This window comes from Brachionichthys hirsutus, chromosome 11 (genome assembly GCF_040956055.1).
Source record: "Brachionichthys hirsutus isolate HB-005 chromosome 11, CSIRO-AGI_Bhir_v1, whole genome shotgun sequence".
In the NCBI taxonomy this organism is placed as follows: Eukaryota; Metazoa; Chordata; class Actinopteri; order Lophiiformes; family Brachionichthyidae; genus Brachionichthys; species Brachionichthys hirsutus.
Genome location: NC_090907.1, coordinates 12,374,989 through 12,394,495, shown reverse-complemented (window position 1 = coordinate 12,394,495; position 19,507 = coordinate 12,374,989). Strand labels below are relative to the sequence as shown.

Below are 19,507 nucleotides of genomic sequence, written 5' to 3'. Positions count from 1 at the left end.
GAAAAATTAGAGGGAACATTGGAAGTCGCTATGGCTTTTTCTTCTCCTACTATTTCCGGAATATTTGGTATAAATTGCGCATGTCAAAGTAATTTATTACGATTGAAAGTGTGATGCATGAACACGCAAGTCCTAATCGGATCAATATTTTTAGGGTCCATGAACACAATGCATCCGATCATAATTTTAATCCGAACTCTGATAGGATTAAATACCTGTTGTCCATGTAAATGCAGGCATTGTTTGTCTGAAAGCAGAAAATTCCAAAGAATCTTCACGTTTATGACCAAAATGTATGACACATTATGTTGTTTCTGTCAGTAAAAAAACCTTAAACTGTAAAACTTCATTTACTGTGTTACTTCAGTAAACTGTATGTTCCAGTTTTCCTCTCTGTGGTGTACATTTTGCATGTCTGGAATAAATGTTACTGTGCATGGTCCAAGTTTTGCCTTCTGATGCTGTTTGTAAGGAAATTGTGTGTTAAATGACAAAAACAAAAAATGGATTAGAAGCCTCTGCTAGAGGAATTTGAAACCAGAAGCCAGTTCTGTGAGGCCATAGTAATAAGATGCAATCACAGGTATGTAGCAACATGTTAGCATGTTGATGTAACTATAATATTGGCAGTGTTCACCACCTTAACATGCTGACAAAGAAAGCAAAACATCAATCAAATCCAATCACAGGTGTTGAAAAATTTAACTAGAAACAAAACTGTAAATCTAAAGGCAGAGGAATAGAGGAGAAGTGTGCTCGGGCCTATTTTTAAGAAGAAGGGAGACGTACAGAATTGTGGAAACTATAGGGGGATAAAGCGGTTGATCCAAATATTTTGACTGGCTCCCATTTGATTCTAATTTTTTTTTTTAAATAATAAATTAAATTAAATAACATCATCGTTTACGATGTCATTTATATGTCTGGCAGCAGCGTCATTGGACAGAGGGATAGTTTTTATTTTTGAGGGTTTGTTTACAACTGCTCTTCATATCGCCTGCTCTGTGCTGTGTGTGCGGCGCATGCGTGCAAACACCATAGAGATAATGCTCCCCGCGCGCACTCTGACAATCAGGACGCCACTGCCAACTACTGGAGTGGATGTGCAATTACACTTTAATCAAGTACGGCAAAAACAAAAACACGTTCTCCGGGGTCACAGGCGCGCCCCCTGACATTACACCTGCAGCACCTCAGCACCAGATTAATGATATACAAAATCAGACCCTGATGGACCCAACACAGTTGTGGAATGGTGAGCAATGAGCCTCGTAAAGGTGAGGACATCGCTCAGACCTTTCCATCTTCCATCCAGAGTACTGCTGTAATCGATTACTGTGTCCACTCATAGTAATACTGAGTGTGTTGTGTTTTAAATGCATTCTTGGTCTCTTTGTTTGCGTCTCTGATTAAATGTAGATAATGAGGGTTAAAATGCAGGTTAATTTAATTCAGCACAAACTACCAGAGGAAAACATAAATAAAGCTAGTGGTTTATTTTAAGTCTCTTCCTTTCTTCGAAAGGTCAGCAACGCAGTGGTGAGGACAGCCATGATGGACGGCTTAGAGACAGTGTCTGAGGAAAAGACAGGAGGCAGAGCTAGAAGTGGAGGAGATGAAGATGCTGAGGTTCTCTTTGGGAGTGACCAGGTTGGACAGGATTAGAAATGAGACAATAAGAGGGACAGTGAAGGTCAGACGTTTTGGAGACAAGGTCAGAGGGGACAGACGTTGATGGTTTGGACATGTCCAGAGGAGAGACAGGGACTATATCGGTAGAAGGATGCTGAGGATGGAACTGCCAGGGAACAGGGCTAGAGGACGACCCAGGAGAAGATACATGGACGTAGTGAGAGAGGACATGAGAGTGGCTAGTGTTGGGGAGGACGATGCAAAGGACAGGGTGAAGTGGAGAAGGTTGATCTTCTGTGGCGACCCCTCACGGGACAAGCCCAAAGTACAGTAGCTTCGGCGCCAGTTTTGTGAGATCCATACATAAAACACACTTAACGGCTGACCTCATACGGTTATGAAATTCTGATATTAACTCAAGTATGCCTCAACCTTATTTTTCATGATCAATTCATCTGCTTTTTCTTTTTGTTGGAGTTTTCCTGGTCTTTATGACAAAAATACTACAAAATGTACATTACAATTTTTCAGAGCACTGTGAAATATTCACATTTATCTTGTTTCAGCAGCAGTAAAATATATATATGGTTTATTGTACTTTACAAAGAGGAAAAGCAACAAGAAAACACTCAAAATAACAAATAATGCAAAGGTTGCAGTGTCCCATGCACAAACTGAATTTCCACTAGATGTAGAGCAGCCTTCCCAGGAAGCCGAGGATATCAGTGACAATAGAGTTCAAATACAGCCTGAAAATTTTATTTCCTGTCATATTCAATGTCTAGAAACATAAAACACAGAAAAAAAATAATCGCTAGAGTATATTTGTGCTTTGCAAATGTGAAATGAATCATTTTTATGAGCCCTGTTGTAGCATCATATTGGTTAACTTTCAGAAAAGACAAAGGACACTTTAACTTCAACAGTTGAAATCATATACTCTAATAAATAAAAGGTTATCGAGTTGCGTTCCACACCTCATTACTGATGGGAATACTTTATTAATTCATATTTTACAGCCCACAACAAAATATTAATCAGCAAAATCCTTCCACATAACACATTCTTGGGATTATCTTCTTTTCTTCCTGATCCAGTCTTAGTTTTGTTTAAAATCTCCTCTTATGTGTACTTCCATTGATGACAGAAGAGCACTCAACCAACAGCCCTACATCCGTCCCTAGCTAGCAGGACTTTATGTTGGTCCCTCTGTTCAGAAGCCTCCAGGGTCCTACAGTCACTGAGCTCAACCCCCCCAATGTCACCATAATAGAAAATAAAATAGGACCAGAGTTCCGCTCCTTCCAAGATGTCGTCCAGCTTCAGTGAAAGGCATAGAGCAGGAGGATAACGGTACAGATGCCGACCACAGAGCCAAGGATGAGAGAGTCCCGTCTTTTCCGCAGGTTGATTCGCTGGATGAGATTGTTGATGGTTGGGAAACGGTCTGTGAAAATCGAAAAGCTAAGGAAGGTCACAAATATTGCAGTTTTTGTATTTCCAACCGGATTAGAAACATTTTGTAAAGAATTCTCTGATACTGCGTGATTATATTAGTTTTACTGCTGCTAATACACATCTATGTATCCACTCCTGATGCCGCTGTTTTTGTGATGTGTTCTGTACTTGTGTTTTTTGTAACTTAGTCATTACTGTTACATGTAGCATGACTTCACCGAGAAAAATCCCTAGTCTGTGAAACCTTATTGACAATAAATTACTTTTGATTCTGATAATGTTCGGCTTTTATGATTTAAATCCTCCTCACAGAATAACTTTTACAAGACAACATTAGTAGACATGAATGAAAAAAAACTGACTTTAATGTGAATTGTGTTAATATAATCTATCGATGCTGATGGGATGCAGCATCTCTAGTATCATTTAGCTTCTACACAAACTGAGGGTAATTTACCACAGTACTTGGTGCCTCCCAAGGAATCATGAAAACAAAAAGCCTCATTTCATCACTGTCCCAATACAAGTATTGATTTCTTAAGCATCAGCAGTGATTTCAGTGCATGTACACCACACAAAGGATACTGGCCAGTGTGTTGACCCTGCTCTGTATGGATTTCAGCATGCCCCTTTGAGAGGTCATGTTCTCCTTGGTTGCCATGGCAATACTATAGAAAAAGAGAAACATTAGGTGAGAAAGGACAGGATTGTTCTACATGTGTTTGTCATCATTAGCATTGTAGTGTGTCTGACGACCAGTCGGGCCATGTAGGATTAGAAAAGTATTTCACTCAGGGCAGAATGAAAAACACATGAAGATGGCCCCATGGCTGGTCATTTCCCCGAGTTCTGTTCACTTAGGCCTTCGTTTTACTGATCCAGCCATCACTACCATTTTAAGCATTGCACAAGGGAGAGTTCCATTGCCAGTGACTGCTCTATGTGATTGCTAGCAATGGAGAAGTACAGGGAAGGTCAGAAGGAGCTGCATTGTGTCTTTGTAGATCTATAGTAAGACAAAGGAAAAGAGCGTGGGAGCTGTCTCATAAAAAACAGGACAGACAGCAGGACCTACCTTATCGTGTCATCCATTAGCCGGTCCGAGCTATGAACACAAGAAAAAGAGGTTGAATATTGACAAGAGGCAGTGAAGCAAAAACATGGAATGGTAACCGACACGAGGCCATCACTGTCAGTTTCAGTGATCAATACTAAACTCAAGTCTAATTAAAAGTCTAATGCATGTTACTGTGTGACACGAAGATAGACAAGAGCTAAATTCAATTCAAAGCAGCCTGCAGGGACTCTATTTCCCTTATCTTTCTTCTGCTCCGTATCAATCACTACTGGTAAATGTATTTATTAAACACATTTAATAATAATTTATTTAATAAATAATTTATTATTAAATACATTTAATAATAATTTATTTAATAAATAAATTTACATTCATCACTTAATTATCATGACCGAAAGAACAAGGTCGCGGGTACAAGTGGCTGAAATGAGGGGGGCTGGGCTCTGCCTTAGAGATTGGGTGAGTCGAGTTGATGCCCCTCCGCATTCAGATGAGGTGGCTCGGGCATCTATTCAGGATGCCTCCTGGACGCCTCCCTGGGGAGGTGTTCAGGGCACGTCCCACCGGGAGGAGACCACGGGGAAGACCCAGGACACGCTGGCCTGGGAACGCCTTGGGATCCCCCCGGAAGAGCTAGAGGAAGTGGCCGGGGAGAGGGAAGTCTGGGCTTCCCTGCTTGGGCTGCTGCCCCCGCGACCCGGCCCCGGATAAGCGGAAGAAAATGGATGGATGGACTTAATTATCACCAAGACCATAATATCAGCTCATCCCATGTAGTTTCAACACTAGTTTCCAAGTTGTTCGTGTCTTTTAAAAGCTGACTGAGATGCAGGTTGGAGTCCCTCTCGTGTCATGGATTACTGATTACCTGATTACCTGACTGGCAGGCCGCAGTATGTACGCCTGCAGAGCTGTGTTTCAGACAGTGATCAGTAATATTGGCTCTGAGAGTCGGAGTACAGGGCTGTGGTCAATGACCGTCATGTGGTGTGAGCTGAAGCACCTGCAGCAAAGACAAAGGAACTGGTGGTGGACCTAAGTAGGACAAAGTCTCCAATGACCCCCGTTTACATCCAGGGGGTCCAGGCTAGGAACACTGAAGCCCTTTATAAGAAAGGCCAAAGCCACCTCTATTTCCTGAGGAGGCTCAGGTCCTTCAACATCTGCCGGACGATGCTGATAATGTTCTAGGAGTCTGTGGTCTCTAGTGCCATCCTGTTTGCTTTGGTGTGCTGGTGCAGCAGGCTGAGGGTCACGGACGCAAACAGACTCCGCAAACTGATCTGCAAAGCAGGGGATGTTGTGGAGGTGAAACTGGACTCTTTAGAGCGAGTGAGAGAGCAGAGAGGATGCTTCAGATACTAAAGAGCATTCTGGACAGCTCCACCCACCCCATACATCAGCTCGTGGTACAACACAGGAGCACACAGACGAGACTAAGAGCGCCCACCTCAAAAACTGAACGCCATAGAAGGTCTTTAATTCCTGTGGCAATAAAATTTACACAATACGTCATTGAAAACCATCTATTGCGTCCATTATATTTCTATCACTGTACTTTTTTTTATTTCTAAGTTTATTGAGTGGAGCACTGTTGCTAATAGAATGTCCCTCTGGGATCAATAAATCATTCTGATGATCCTGAATTAACAGCCTCAAGTTAACCGCTGCCTGCTAGAGTATTAAAGGTGCTTGTAAACTACCGGAGGCTGCCTCAGGAAAATCATTGTCACACCAAAAGCTGCTACTGTCTATCACCTCATCGGGAAATGTTAACTTTAAACAATCCTATCAAAGCCTTCCAGATGATTCAATTCAATTCAATTTTATTTCTATAGTGCCAGATCACAACACAGAGAGAGAGAGAGAGAGAGAATGACAGGTAGGAGAAGAGTCAAAAACAAGGAGATGGATAGGGAAGCGATAGAGAGACAGAGCAGGAGCAGACAAAAACAAGATGTATAAGACTGGAAATGCTAATGCTAGCGATGTGGATCAGTGGTGAGGGCCACAGGTCCAGGTTCTGCAGCCCCACGGACAGAAGGAGCTGCAGACAGAGACAGAAAGAGGGACAAACAGAGGGAGAGAGAGCACAAGACTACAGGGAAGAGAGAGATTACTGACATATATTTATAACATGAATAATCAGATAGAGAGGGAGGAGCTTAGCGTGTCATAGGAGGTTAAGCCACCAGTGCTGGCCTATGACAGCATATTGAGTATTGTATTGATTAACTATAAGCTTTGGTAAAAAGGAAAGTCTTTAGTCTACTCTTGAACATAGAGATGGTGTCTGTCTGACGAACCAAAACAGGGAGCTGATTCCACAATAAAGGAGCTTGATAACTGAAAGCTCCGCCCCCCTGTCTGATGTTGGACATTTTTGGAACCAAGAGCAGGCCAGCATTTTGGGACCACAGGGTTCTAGTGGGGCAATATGGGATAATCAGCTCTGTAATGTAAGGAGGGGCCTGGCTGTTGAGGGCTTTCAGCAGAAGGATTTTATATTCAATTTGTTCTCTAACAGGAAGCCAATGCAGAGATGCCAGAACAGGGGAAATGTGTTCTCTCAGCCTGGTTCCTGTCAGAACACGAGCTGCTGCGTTCTGGATTAACTGAAGATGTTTAATGGACCTTTTTGGGCAGAGAAAGAATGCAGTCCTTGAAATGTGCTTTATCTGGTCCTGATCAAAGATTACCCCCAGATTCTTGGCAGCGGTGCTGGTGGACACTGAGATGCCTTCTAGTTGAACTACAACACTAGAACAAACATTTCATGATCAAATCACTTAAGCTCTAATTATTCATAAAACCACCTTTTAGACAGAGAGAGCATTACAGACCATTCCAGGAGAGATTTTAATTGGAATGCCTCCTCTATTGAAAGATTGTGCCCCTCCCTCAGCAAGACTTCAGACAAATGCTCTGGCCACTAACACATCCGAGGTCTTTTCACTTAAGGCCCTCTTTCCTGTTTTATGGCGCTAATAGGATCAATCAAATGTAACTCGATTCTCATCGCCATTCTCTCATTTCCCCTCCCCCCTAGGGATTTCCTCTAACATGGGTTGTGGTTTAATTTCATCATTAATATCCTGATAAATTGTGCTGGATTGGCACAAGGGCTTGCCTGCTAGAAACGCTGGCGGCTGCAGCAAATCAGAGGTTCAGTGTAATACGTCACAAAACAATGTGGGCTTCATAGATTAGTGCCGATGTGAATTACAATGACGTCCGGCTACGCTAGTCAAACGTCAGCAAAATTAACGTTGAGTCGGTGTGTGGTTTTGCCCAAACTACGTCGGACTTCGTAGTTTTCTCTGGCCCCCTGCCCCTACTTTTGATGGTGCAGCTCTCATTTCTAGAAATCTGGCCGAGCCAACCAAAACTCTGGACATGGATAGACATGTAGTTCTAAACCTATCTATGATCAATAATCATCCTTTAAATCAGTCAACCCCCCGCCCCCAGATAAATCCCAGATATTTTCTGTTTGACTGACACCTGGCTGGATCCTGAAGATTATTTCAGTTTAAATGAAGCCACTCCTTCCAGTTACGTTAACTCTCACATTTCTCGAGACGCCGGCCGAGGAGGTGGATTTGGAGCAATCTATAACTCCAAACTCCAAATTAAACAACATCTCATTTGAAAGTCATATTCTTAGTCTGTCACTCCCAACATGGAAATTAATCCAGCCAGTCCTGTGGGGGGCGGAGCTTTCAGTTATCAGGCTCCTTTATTCTGGAATCAGCTCCCTGCTTCGGTTCGTGAGACAGACACCATCTCTATGTTCAAGAGTAGACTAAAGACTTTCCTTTTTAACAAAGCTTATAGTTAATCAATACAATAATCAATATGCCAACACTGGTGGCATAACCTCCTACGAGCTCCTCCCTCTCTATCTGATTATTCATGTTGTAAATTCGTCCCTGTCGTCTTGTGCTCCCTCTCCCTCTGTTTGTCCCTCTTTCTGTCTCCGGGTTCTTCTATCCGTGGCGCTGCCTAACCTGGACCTGTGGCTATCAACCCTGTTGTCCCTATCGATAGCATCAGCATTTATAGTTTTATATAGCAGCTCTTGAGTGAGTGGCTTGCTAGGCAGCCTATGTGTTGAAAACCACTGGATGTAGTGTAAATACATTGTTTTCGTCTGCTCCTGCTCTCTGTCTCTCTACTCTCTCTCCTCTTTTTTTGGACTCTCCTCCTACCTGTCTTTCTCTCCGTCTCTCCCGCTCTGTCATTGTCTCTCTCTCCTTCTGAACTCAACCGGTCAAGACAGATGGCCGCCCACTGTGAGTCTTAGGTTATATCCAAGGTTTCCAGCTGTTAAAGGGAAGTTTTGCCTTGCCTCCGTCTCCACCTACGTTGTACATATTATGTGTCTTTAATTTATTGTTATTTTGCATCTACGGAGTAATATATTTATATTGGTATTGTTACATGTCGATGAGTTATGTACTAAGGACTTTCAACGGAAACAAGACCGCAAGGGCTTTTTTGAAATGCTCCTCTTAGACAGGATGTTTGACTGTACTTGTACTGTAATACATGCTACTGTTTGACTGTACTTGTACTGCTCTAACATTCTATCTAATAAATATATTCATCATCAATTGAATTGGTGGATCCTGTTCTTGTTTTGTCAAATCAGCGGTCACTTCAGCAAAGTGCAGCATTGTTTGAATAAAACAGGAAAGCAAGAAGCTTGAGAAAAATCCTTTTTCTCAAGGAAGAAAATAAAAGGACACGAGGCAGACAGAAATAACCTTTAGCAATATTGGTGAATCAAGGTTTCTGTCTTGACAAGCCAAGAAAGCACTCAAACCTGATATGCATTTTTTCCTCCATCCTCCATTATGCAATAAGGCTTAGATTAATGAAAGCAACATAATGAATAAGAGGCTTTCCATGAGCCAGCAAGTAAAAGCACAAAAGACAAAGTACAAAGGGTTGCCAGGGCCTCACGTGAAAACAGTAGCTAGCGTTATTTCAAGAGGCTGCGTGTTGAAGATCAGCTATTGTACTTCTGCTTGGCTACGAAAGACTGAAAACCTCTGGTTGAAGAAATGGCTACTATATTTTACATTTAAACCCGGGATTGATAAACCAAAATCCAGTCATTAAGATTCTTGTTTTATGGAGTGCATTATTTAAAAATAAAAATGTAAAAAGCAAAGAACTCACTTTCTTAGGTGTTCATGCTCCTTTAGAAACAGCTCTGTTCTTCTGTTGTTCACACCAGAGCCACTCTTGTAGGTCCTGAAATGAACAAGGTAAACAAGCCTTTCACTTTGAATAAACCCATCACAAATTACACAAAGGAACGTGAATTAACAAAGGGTCGACAGTAGCTCAGTCCGTATTGGACTTGGCTTAGCTGCATGTTGGGGGTAAGAGGCAAACACATGGACAGTATTAATATACTACTCATTAAACGTCAGCTGCCATAAAATCTCAACAAAACTTTTCAATAGAACGGCACAACCTGATCAATTACACTGTGGTCCAGCAGCATTTAAGATACATGTGCAGGCAGAGCAGTCGTAGCTGTCTCCACCCGCTGCAGCCTGATCAACAACCTCATTTAAGGAAGTCTCACCATACCTTGGTCATATGTTGTTTTTCATGGCAGCTATTAAAGGTCCATGCCACCACAGCCACATTATCCATTCATTTTGATCCTGCTAAATAAACTGGCCAACCAAGTCAAGAAGTCAAAAATACAAAATAACTTTATAGTCATTCTAGGAACAACGAGACAGCCTGGCAACTCCAGGCAACAGAACACAAAAAAAACAATTTAACACAGAATAAATACAATATAAATAAAAGAACATTTAACAATAACAGTTTTGGTTGTTTTTTTTACCAAATAGCTGTCACCTCCAAAGCCAGTGGATTCCCTGTCTCTGCTTTAGAGTAAAAAGCCTTCCTGTGGTTCAGAAACGGAAAGCTTTTAATATGAATTAAGGAGGAAATATTCGATTTACATTAGCAGCAACTTAACATAGTAACTGTGTGGTTGTAGAAGCACAGATCAGAAAACCAGTCCGATGATGTTGGGTAGAAAGGGTTTTGCTACCGAGTTACATCCTCCGCTGAGAGCATATGCTCGCTCTGGCCAATAGCGAAGCCACACCTTCGGACCCATTTAAGTTTGCGCCGGATTGGTCAAAGTGTGCGTGTAAAGAAATGATCGGACTTATTTCCGATATGGACATCGCACATGCCAATATCGCGATGACAATTTTTTTTGACACATCGTGCAGCCCTATGTGAAAGTCTTCGAGATCAATCATGACTTGAAATTCTAAGGTTGCTCAAACCCCAGATAATTTGGAAGAACAGAGTGTCTTCTTTTTTCCAGAGCAGGGTCAAATATAGAAGGAATGTCTGGTTATCTGATGCAATGGCAAAGAAATTCAAACCCAAAGTCACAAATCTACATGACACGAAATAGCTTGAAGACCCACAATGGATCGTGAGAAAGGGCCAAGATAAACATTTAGCCTGACCTCATATACTTCAAGAAGGACAATGGTTCAGAGTGGGTTGTCAGGAGTCTGCGTTAGAACGGTTAATACAATATTGATTTTATGGCTTGCAATTCTTGCAACACATATGCATTATCAAAGTGAGATGTTCTCTTAACATCATATTTTAGAATTGAAAAAAATCCCAGGTTAATAAAAGAACAGGAATGCTTATTTACTGATCTATCGGGCAGCAAAGCAGCCAAACTTAATGGGGAGGGTGCGATGCTATCCAGAATAAACACATCACAGCCACTCCAACTACCAGCATCGATGAACAGCTGACTTTCAGCCCCATGGTTTCTGGTGGTTTAATACAGCCCCACCCTCCTATTGGGGAACAATGAGCAGAAGAGGTGAAAGGAACTGTACAACACAAAGAGTACGTATACAGACATACCATAAATGGGAGACCCCATTCACCTAATAGTCAGAATTACTAAATCAGCAGTATGCAGATAGTGCATTAATAAAGAAAACAATAATATTGAGAAAAATATTTAAAAAGGTAAATTTAAAGTTACAATGATTTTATAATTTAATTGACATAAGAAATGATTTCATTACTCCAGTCAGGCTTTTTAAAAAGGGCACTGATGTAAAGACTCAATGTCATTTCTGTTGCTGACATTTGGAATCAAAGCAGGAGCCGAAGGAGTGTTTGATCCGAGCTGGCTTTTGCTTCATTCTGCTGCTACGAATGGTGCATCAGTGTGTGTGTGTGTGTGACAAGTTGCGAGAGGACACACACATATATTGATAGTGTTTGATAAAATGCCATATTGCTCCCTTGGGTTCCAGCATAAATGGCAGTGTGCACAACTTCTCTTAATCAGCATAGATATGGATAAGAAACACCCACTGCAGCTTCGAGACAGAGCCAAGGTCCTTGCTGCCCTCTGCTGATAAATGCAGGACTGTAGAACTCACTCAACCGCATGAACGTCTGCAAAGCTCAGCATGAACTGATTTAAGCATTTCCCTCCCCGTATACATCTTGTGTCGCATTATTATCTCAACACAATGTGTTGCATTAAGATTTTCTAAAATTTGTTGTTTATGATGCAAATTTGAAACAATAAAGAAGACAATAGTCAGTAGCTATCCCCTAATAAACAAACCTTATGAACTTCATAAAGTAATGCAGGAAATGGTGCAAAGGCACAATCTTCTATAAAAAAGAACCCAGTTCCACTTCACCTCAGCAAAGTAATGGACTGCCGCAGCATTTTCACGAGTAATAGCTGGAAATTCACATATTTATTGATGATCGCTCTATTCCACTTAGTACCATCTCAGTTCAATGGAAGTGAACGTCCATTAGCGTTATAAAGCCCACCCATGAGTTTCCTGCTGTGATCAATCTAAATATCTGCTGTGCAACCAGCCCATTACTTAACAGCAGCATCACGCTGGACAGACTCCCTACACAGCAAAGTGAAGTGCCTTCAAGGGGATCTCCTGTATTTATAAATGTTCTCCATCTGAACTTCACAATAACAAAAATCTTACCTTCCAATTAGCCATTCCTAAAATCATGTCTATCTTTTACCCCGTCTCAGACTTCGCATCTTATTTTAATAATCCAAACTAGTAGCGGTGAACTTTCCTTAAATTGGCAATCATTCTCTCAGGCATGTGTCGGTTTTTATAATGTACATGATGACATGAGATTTCCTGTATCCTTGGCAATGGCTGTACTGTCTAAGAGATGCTAATCATTTCAGTGGAGGAGCGAGTACATGCTCCTTAATACTGGGACGGACAACTTAAAGCTTACCAGCCAGCATTAGATTCTCCAAAAGGCCAACAGCGATGTAATTTTCTCCAACAGCATCATAGCAAAGTTAGCTACAACAATTTCTGTTTAAAGAGCCAGTCATATTTCAGAGTTCATGCTTTTCCCCCATTGTCATGTTCAATGCCATAGAACTCTGACAAAGGTATTATAGATTAGATTTTGTTTTTTTAATCCAAGACATCCTAAAATAGTTTCATCATAGACGTGAAGTTTCTGTGCTGAGGCTGCATCATTACAAACATGTTGGCATCCATAATGACTTTGAGGGTGTTTGGAGGATGGCCTGATGTCAAGAAGGGCAGCAGAACATCTGGAAAAGACTGATCTTCTACAAAAGGTACAGGGACTGGACTGCTGAAGACGAGGGTAAAGTCATCTTCTCTGACGAATCCCCTTTCTCCATTTGTGGAATCTGGATAAAAAGCTTGTCCAGAATAGAAAAAGGCGAGCTCTGCCATCAGGCTTGTGTGATTGCCAACGGCAAAGCACTCCAAGAACATTGAGGCGGGGTTGCATGTCAGCCAAAGGTGTGGGCTCACTCACATTTTTGCCAAAAATCCCCAGCTATGAATAAAAAATAATAATAATAAAAATTGTCCAAGAGCAACTTCCCACAACCATCCAAGAACAGTTTGGTCATTTACAACGCCGTGCATGATAAAGCACCTTGCCATAAGACAAAACTGATGACTCTGTGGCTCAAGGAACAAACCTTCAACATTTTAGGTCCATGTCCAGGAAACTCCCCGGACCTTAATCCCCTTGAGGCCGTGTACGCACGTAGCCGAATATCCTTCCCCATGGCGCCAGGCCCGTTCGCGTGGCCCGACAAGGAGGCAGAATTGCTCCAAACGTAGTTTTGGAATATAAAGTCAACAAGTAAGCAATAAGCAAAATGTTTTGAAGGCATCCGTGCTGTTTCTGAATGTAAACACAGGTCACACACACACACACAGGATCTCAGCCGTTTAGTCGCAGGTAAGACGTTACGAAACCTAAAACTCCGTTTACAGGCGTCCACACGCATACGTGTAACCAGAGTTTTCAAAAATCTTCACTTTGGATGGAGAAAAATGCAGTTTCATGTGGATGACAGGTCTCATACTGAGATGCTCACGCTGCCTGGCAGTCATGAAACCTGATCTGGAGTCATTTGCATCCAAAAGGTGAAGAGTTGTTGCCCCCCCCCCTCACCCTCAGGTGAGCCGTTATGCAGAGATGCATCCAGATGTGGCTGGGGATTGTGGATTTTGGGGATAATAATAATAATCCTCTGTTCCGGGATGGTTTCTCCAGTTTGATGAAAATAGCTTCTTTAACTCCCCTCTCAAACTATCTCTCTTCCCTGGCTAAAACCTGGACATTACTGTCCTCAAAGGAGTGTCATGTGTCTTCCACGTGCAGGTGGACTGCTGAGTCATCCTGGGGAGTTGGCTCTCCTGTGTTGAGCCAGATGCTTGTGGAGTACTTGTTTGGTCTCTCCAATGTCCAAGACGCTGCATTCGTCACTGCACTGGAGAGCAACGCTACATTGCTGTTTGTGTCTGGGAGTTTTGTCTCAGGGTGTTTCACGTGTGTGGGAATCTTGTGTTTACTGAAAATTCTCTAAAATCCTCAGAAACAATGTAGGGAATGACAATGGGTTGTCTTTTGTCTTCCCTCTCCAGGAACCAGGAACAGGAGTCATGGGTTGACAGAATGCTTGTAATTATATTTCAGGTTACCACAGCGGCATCTGACAAAAAGATCTTAATACACTGAATACACATTCTTAATCTATATTTATAGCCCACTTTCTTTTGCTGATAAAACAAATTGTGTCTCAAATACATTTGATCCAAACCAAGTTACAGATCTACATTTAGGACAGTATAATCAGTTTTTTTTCATCCTGTAGAAAACCCTCCTGAATAAACTTGGATAAAATACTATCCACTGATTTTAATCGACAAGCCCCTCAGACGATCTGAAGGGACCCAAGCGATTTATAAATGTAGGCGAGAACTGAGCTCACAGATTTGTTATTTCTCAGAAGTTGCAATTCAGTGAAAAATAATAAAGATAACATTCCATCTGTCCGGGACACGAATGCCTTCATAATAGGCATCGACCGATATTCGACCGATAACTAATCCAATGGCCGATAAGAGATCAACATAAAACTCTCATCTTGGCACCAACGCAGCGACGCCTCCGTCTGCAGTCACTACTCCAGCATTGTCCCACCCACAGCACCATCTGATTGGTTAGACGCAGAGCTATGGCACGGGCAAAGTTATTTACTTTATAACTGCGTTTTATTTAACATGTCAGGGAGCTATTTGGTTTGTTTAATTTGTCATTTAACTTTATTAGACATGCTGCTGAGCTCCCTGCACTTTGTTACAATTTTCAAACAAAGATTTGTTTAAGATTTAAACGAAGTTAAGTGTTGGAGTTCCTATTATTCAAAATTTTTAATCCAACATTTCACTTTTACTGCAAATGAATATCGGCCATATCGGTCGATGCCGACTTTATAATCACAAAGGTAGCTGAAAGAGGTTGGGGTCAAGTCGCTCTCATATAAATCATGACTAAACGATTCACAGCCCTCTCCCGAAACTGAAGCAGTCTTTGTAATTCTTCTCCTTGTACGTTCAGATGGTCCCGATGCACATTAGTCATTGTTAGGCAGAGCACTAACATTTCTGTGCATCGATTGGATTCATCAGCACTGCGCCTGTTAGCAGGGTCAGTCCTTACTAACGTGATTTAATCAGATGATGCATGAGGGGCCAATCCCAAGGGATCATACACATTTAGAAGTCGAGTTATGTGCAGCTGACCACTAGATAATAATACGTTAGTATGTTGATAAAAGGGATTTTCAAATAGGTTAGCAGTGTTTAATCACAAGCTGCCGAAGGACGATGTAACGCAGCGCACGAGCAAGATGCCAGTTTATTGTCGAGCTGCATGAAGTGCATCGTTTCATCGAGTCACTCCCTGACCGTGCTCACACGTCGTATCAAGCACACTGATAATATAGCAGTCTGTGAAGTACCCTGGTCTCTGTGTACATCAGTGATCATGCATGAGCCAATTCCTGAACAGATAAAAACGACCCGTTGACAATCACATATGCAGCTGATGCAGAAATATATGATGTGCATGTGAAATACGTTAGAAACAAAGGACATACTGCAGCTGCAGTGTCGATGTCAGCAGTGACTGAATAGCCTTTAGTCGAGCGGTTATCTTTGCCAGGTACTCACTCAATGTCTTTCCTGACGGACCCAAGCAGGTCCTCTCTTTCACGGATGGCCATGAAGTTGCCTTTGGTTTTGTGAAATTCGTGTGTGTAATCCTAAACACAAACAAACATCCAAAAGAGTATTGGAACAAACCGCTAAGACCAACTCGGGGGCTGCTGTGCCTCCAAAAGCACTAACAAATCTTTTTTTAGATATATAATTCAGAAAAAGGATGGAAATTAACAAAAATACAAATACAACAAAACGAAAAGAAGACAAACCTGTAGGATGTCTCTGTGTCTCTGCAGCGTGTGCATGAGTGCAGCATTGAGAGACGCGGTGCCCGGGGTGTTGGTGTACTCCGCCATCTTGTCATTGACTGCTGTCAGCTTACAGGGAGATGGAAATAAATTAAAACCATAAAGAAATCCATGATTCAAGACATGACTTCAGGACCCACTCAGAAAGACATTTCAATATGCCACATGTACAAATATCAACTCAAGTATTCGTCATTTTATATGATCTTACATTGCAAATAATCCAATGATATAACACACTGCGTTCTGGCAGTCACTGGCTGTGACTTAGACACGTGTGATCCATTTTAAGTACTGTATTGTGTACAAAAACCTGTGAGAGTTTACCTACCTTGGCCAGCAGTTGTTCAATCTCCACTGACATGGTGTCAAACATCCTGTCCTGGGTAGAGTTGTTCAGCAACGGAGTGGTGTCTGACCTTGAAAAAGAAAGAACTGAGAATCATTAAAGGTCCCTTTTTATGAAAAACTCACCTTCCCCATGTTTCTACACTATTCTGGTGATGTTGGGTCCTGATTGACCCAAAAACAGTTAAATAAACCATCCAGTCAATCCCTCGTAGTTTGGGTAGGTCTGTAATCACCTCCTGAAACACGTCTGGAAGAAATCCTCGTTTTCGTGCACACAATTAACTTAGTTCATTTTCAGAGGCATTTCTGACGGAGCTGTTTGAGACAGAAATGAGGGACGCTGTCCTGCAGCATCTGTTTGAGACAGAAATGAGGGACGCTGTCCTGCAGCATCTGTTTGAGACAGAAAATGAGGGACGCTGTCCTGCAGCATCTGTTTGAGACAGAAATGAGGGACGCTGTCCTGCAGCATCTGTTTGAGACAGAAATGAGGGACGCTGTCCTGCAGCATCTGTTTGAGACAGAAATGAGGGACGCTGTCCTGCAGCATCTGTTTGAGACAGAAATGAGGGACGCTGTCCTGCAGCATCTGTTTGAGACAGAAATGAGGGACGCTGTCCTGCAGCATCTGTTTGAGACAGAAATGAGGGACGCTGTCCTGCAGCATCTGTTTGAGACAGAAATAAGGGACGCTGTCCTGCAGCATCTGTTTGAGACAGAAATGAGGGACGCTGTCCTGCAGCATCCGTTTGGGACAGACATGAGGGACGCTGTCCTGCAGCATCTGTTTGAGACAGAAATGAGGGACGCTGTCCTGCAGCATCTGTTTGAGACAGAAATGAGGGACGCTGTCCTGCAGCATCTGTTTGAGACAGAAAATGAGGGACGCTGTCCTGCAGCATCTGTTTGAGACAGAAATGAGGGACGCTGTCCTGCAGCATCTGTTTGAGACAGAAATGAGGGACGCTGTCCTGCAGCATCTGTTTGAGACAGAAATGAGGGACGCTGTCCTGCAGCATCTGTTTGAGACAGAAATGAGGGACGCTGTCCTGCAGCATCTGTTTGAGACAGAAATGAGGGACGCTGTCCTGCAGCATCTGTTTGAGACAGAAATAAGGGACGCTGTCCTGCAGCATCTGTTTGAGACAGAAATGAGGGACGCTGTCCTGCAGCATCCGTTTGGGACAGACATGAGGGACGCTGTCCTGCAGCATCTGTTTGGGACAGAAAAGAGGGACGCTGTCCTGCAGCATCTGTTTGAGACAGAAATGAGGGACGCTGTCCTGCAGCATCTGTTTGGGACAGAAATGAGGGACGCTGTCCTGCAGAATCTGTTTGAGACAGGAATGAGGGACGCTGTCCTGCAGCATCTGTTTGGGACAGAAATGAGGGACGCTGTCTATATAAGTGCAGAACATTTACCATTTACCATTTCGGCTCAGCTTCCTGGTCACCGTGACGGTGAATAGAGCGCAGACACAGGGACGCATGCCCATCTTGTGCACGTTTGCCCCGCTTGACTCATGATGGACGCAATTTCTTCCAGACGCGTTTCAGTAGGTGATTACAGACCTACCCAAACTACAAAGGCTTGACTGGACTGTTTATTGAGCTGTTTTGGGGTTGATAAGGACCCAAAATCACCATAATAGTATAGAAACACGTGAAAAGTACGTTTTTCATAATATGGAAGTTTAAGGGGTACTGGATTTTAAAGTAATGCCGACAGCCCGACACACACACGGATATTAAACAATTGATTTGTGGTCGGAACAGATATGTTGCTTATACTCTCTTCCAGCCTGCAGCTTTCCACACCGGACATCCTCAATATGAACGACGGAGACTTACGTGTCGCTTCGCCGTCCTTCCCGTGAGCTGCTGTAGCTGGTACACAGTTTACTGAAGGAGACCAGCTTCAGGTCGAGCTCGTTCTCCAGCTGTCTGGCCTGCTTCCGCAGGTCTGTAACGCAGACATAATGAAAAAAACAAAACAACATGTCGCCGCTCATTCAACGAGGCTTTGACGTGACGACGCAGCAACAACAGTAACATTAGGTGACGACTTTGTTAGCTTTGCTGCTCCTTCGTGACCCGAAAGGAATGTCTAAACGGCGAGAAAAACCAGCCAAAGCCCGCCGAGCGGCTGTCGTTAACGAACCGCTGACGTGAAAGACACCCAACCGGACTAATACTCACTGACAACCCAGCGCAATGTCGCCGCCTTACCTTCCCAATAAGCGCTTCCTCCGAGTCCTGCCATCTTTGTTGTGTCAGGAGTAAGGACGTCACACAGTTCCGGGTTGTGTCACGTGTCAGTAGAGGACGTCACGTCTTATCACCCAATCAAAACGCCTCGTCTTTTTCGCCCTCAGCTGAGTCTCTCAGGAGGAACTGCGCCCAGTCGCCGCGTACAGCAGGGATTGGCAATTATTGTTTCCACGGGAAACAGGAAATATTCTGGAGGGGCTGAACTCAATTCTGCATGATATTAATTGTATTTCTTTATTTAAAACAAACAGTAAATAGCATTGTTTTGACAAGCTCTGTTTTGACAAGTCACATTCACTCTAAAACACATTTTGAGTTTAATGTACTGTTGGAATGTTGTGTGAAGGTTTTTAGCATCCTAAAGACATCACAATATTGTCTTTGTGCTATTAAGAAAGATGCATCATACTGAACTGTCACTGAATGCAGTTTTAGTCCATGCATGAGGGAAAATTAGAAAATGTGTTTATTTTGTTATTTCCAATTAACCTTACACGAGCCGGTCAGAGTCAACCAAAGGGCCGTGTGCGGCCCTGGGGCCGTACTATGCCCAGATCTGACGTACAGGATACTAACGCCATTTGTACAGCCATCGCCATCTATAGGCCATACTAAGTTCCAACAAAATGATACACTGCAAGTTAAATTCAGTCTCAGTGCTCTGAATTTAAAGAAAAGAAAATGTAAACATATAAAAAACATGTAATGCAATGTATTATCTTTTTTCTTCTTCTGTGTTTTCATTCTATCAAGAAAAGTATCAGAGAAATATACCGTGCATGGCCCAGTGCCTCTAAATTGTCCAAAGTACCTGTGATAAAGTC

General features: G+C 42.6%; 1 protein-coding gene across 1 annotated transcript; it reads right to left on the bottom strand.

Moving 5' to 3' along the window:
- Positions 1–2,195: 2,195 nt before the first annotated feature.
- Positions 2,196–18,691, bottom strand: gosr1 (golgi SNAP receptor complex member 1). Its single transcript, XM_068745302.1, has 10 exons — positions 18,642–18,691; positions 18,264–18,375; positions 16,646–16,648; positions 16,393–16,480; positions 16,023–16,130; positions 15,763–15,854; positions 9,356–9,430; positions 4,166–4,195; positions 3,676–3,758; positions 2,196–3,079 (listed from the first exon to the last, which is right to left on the bottom strand). The coding sequence occupies exons 1-10, from the start codon at positions 18,673–18,675 to the stop codon at positions 2,955–2,957; spliced, it is 750 nt and encodes a 249-aa protein (XP_068601403.1). The 5' UTR covers positions 18,676–18,691; the 3' UTR covers positions 2,196–2,954.
- Between the last annotated feature and the right edge of the window lie 816 nt (positions 18,692–19,507).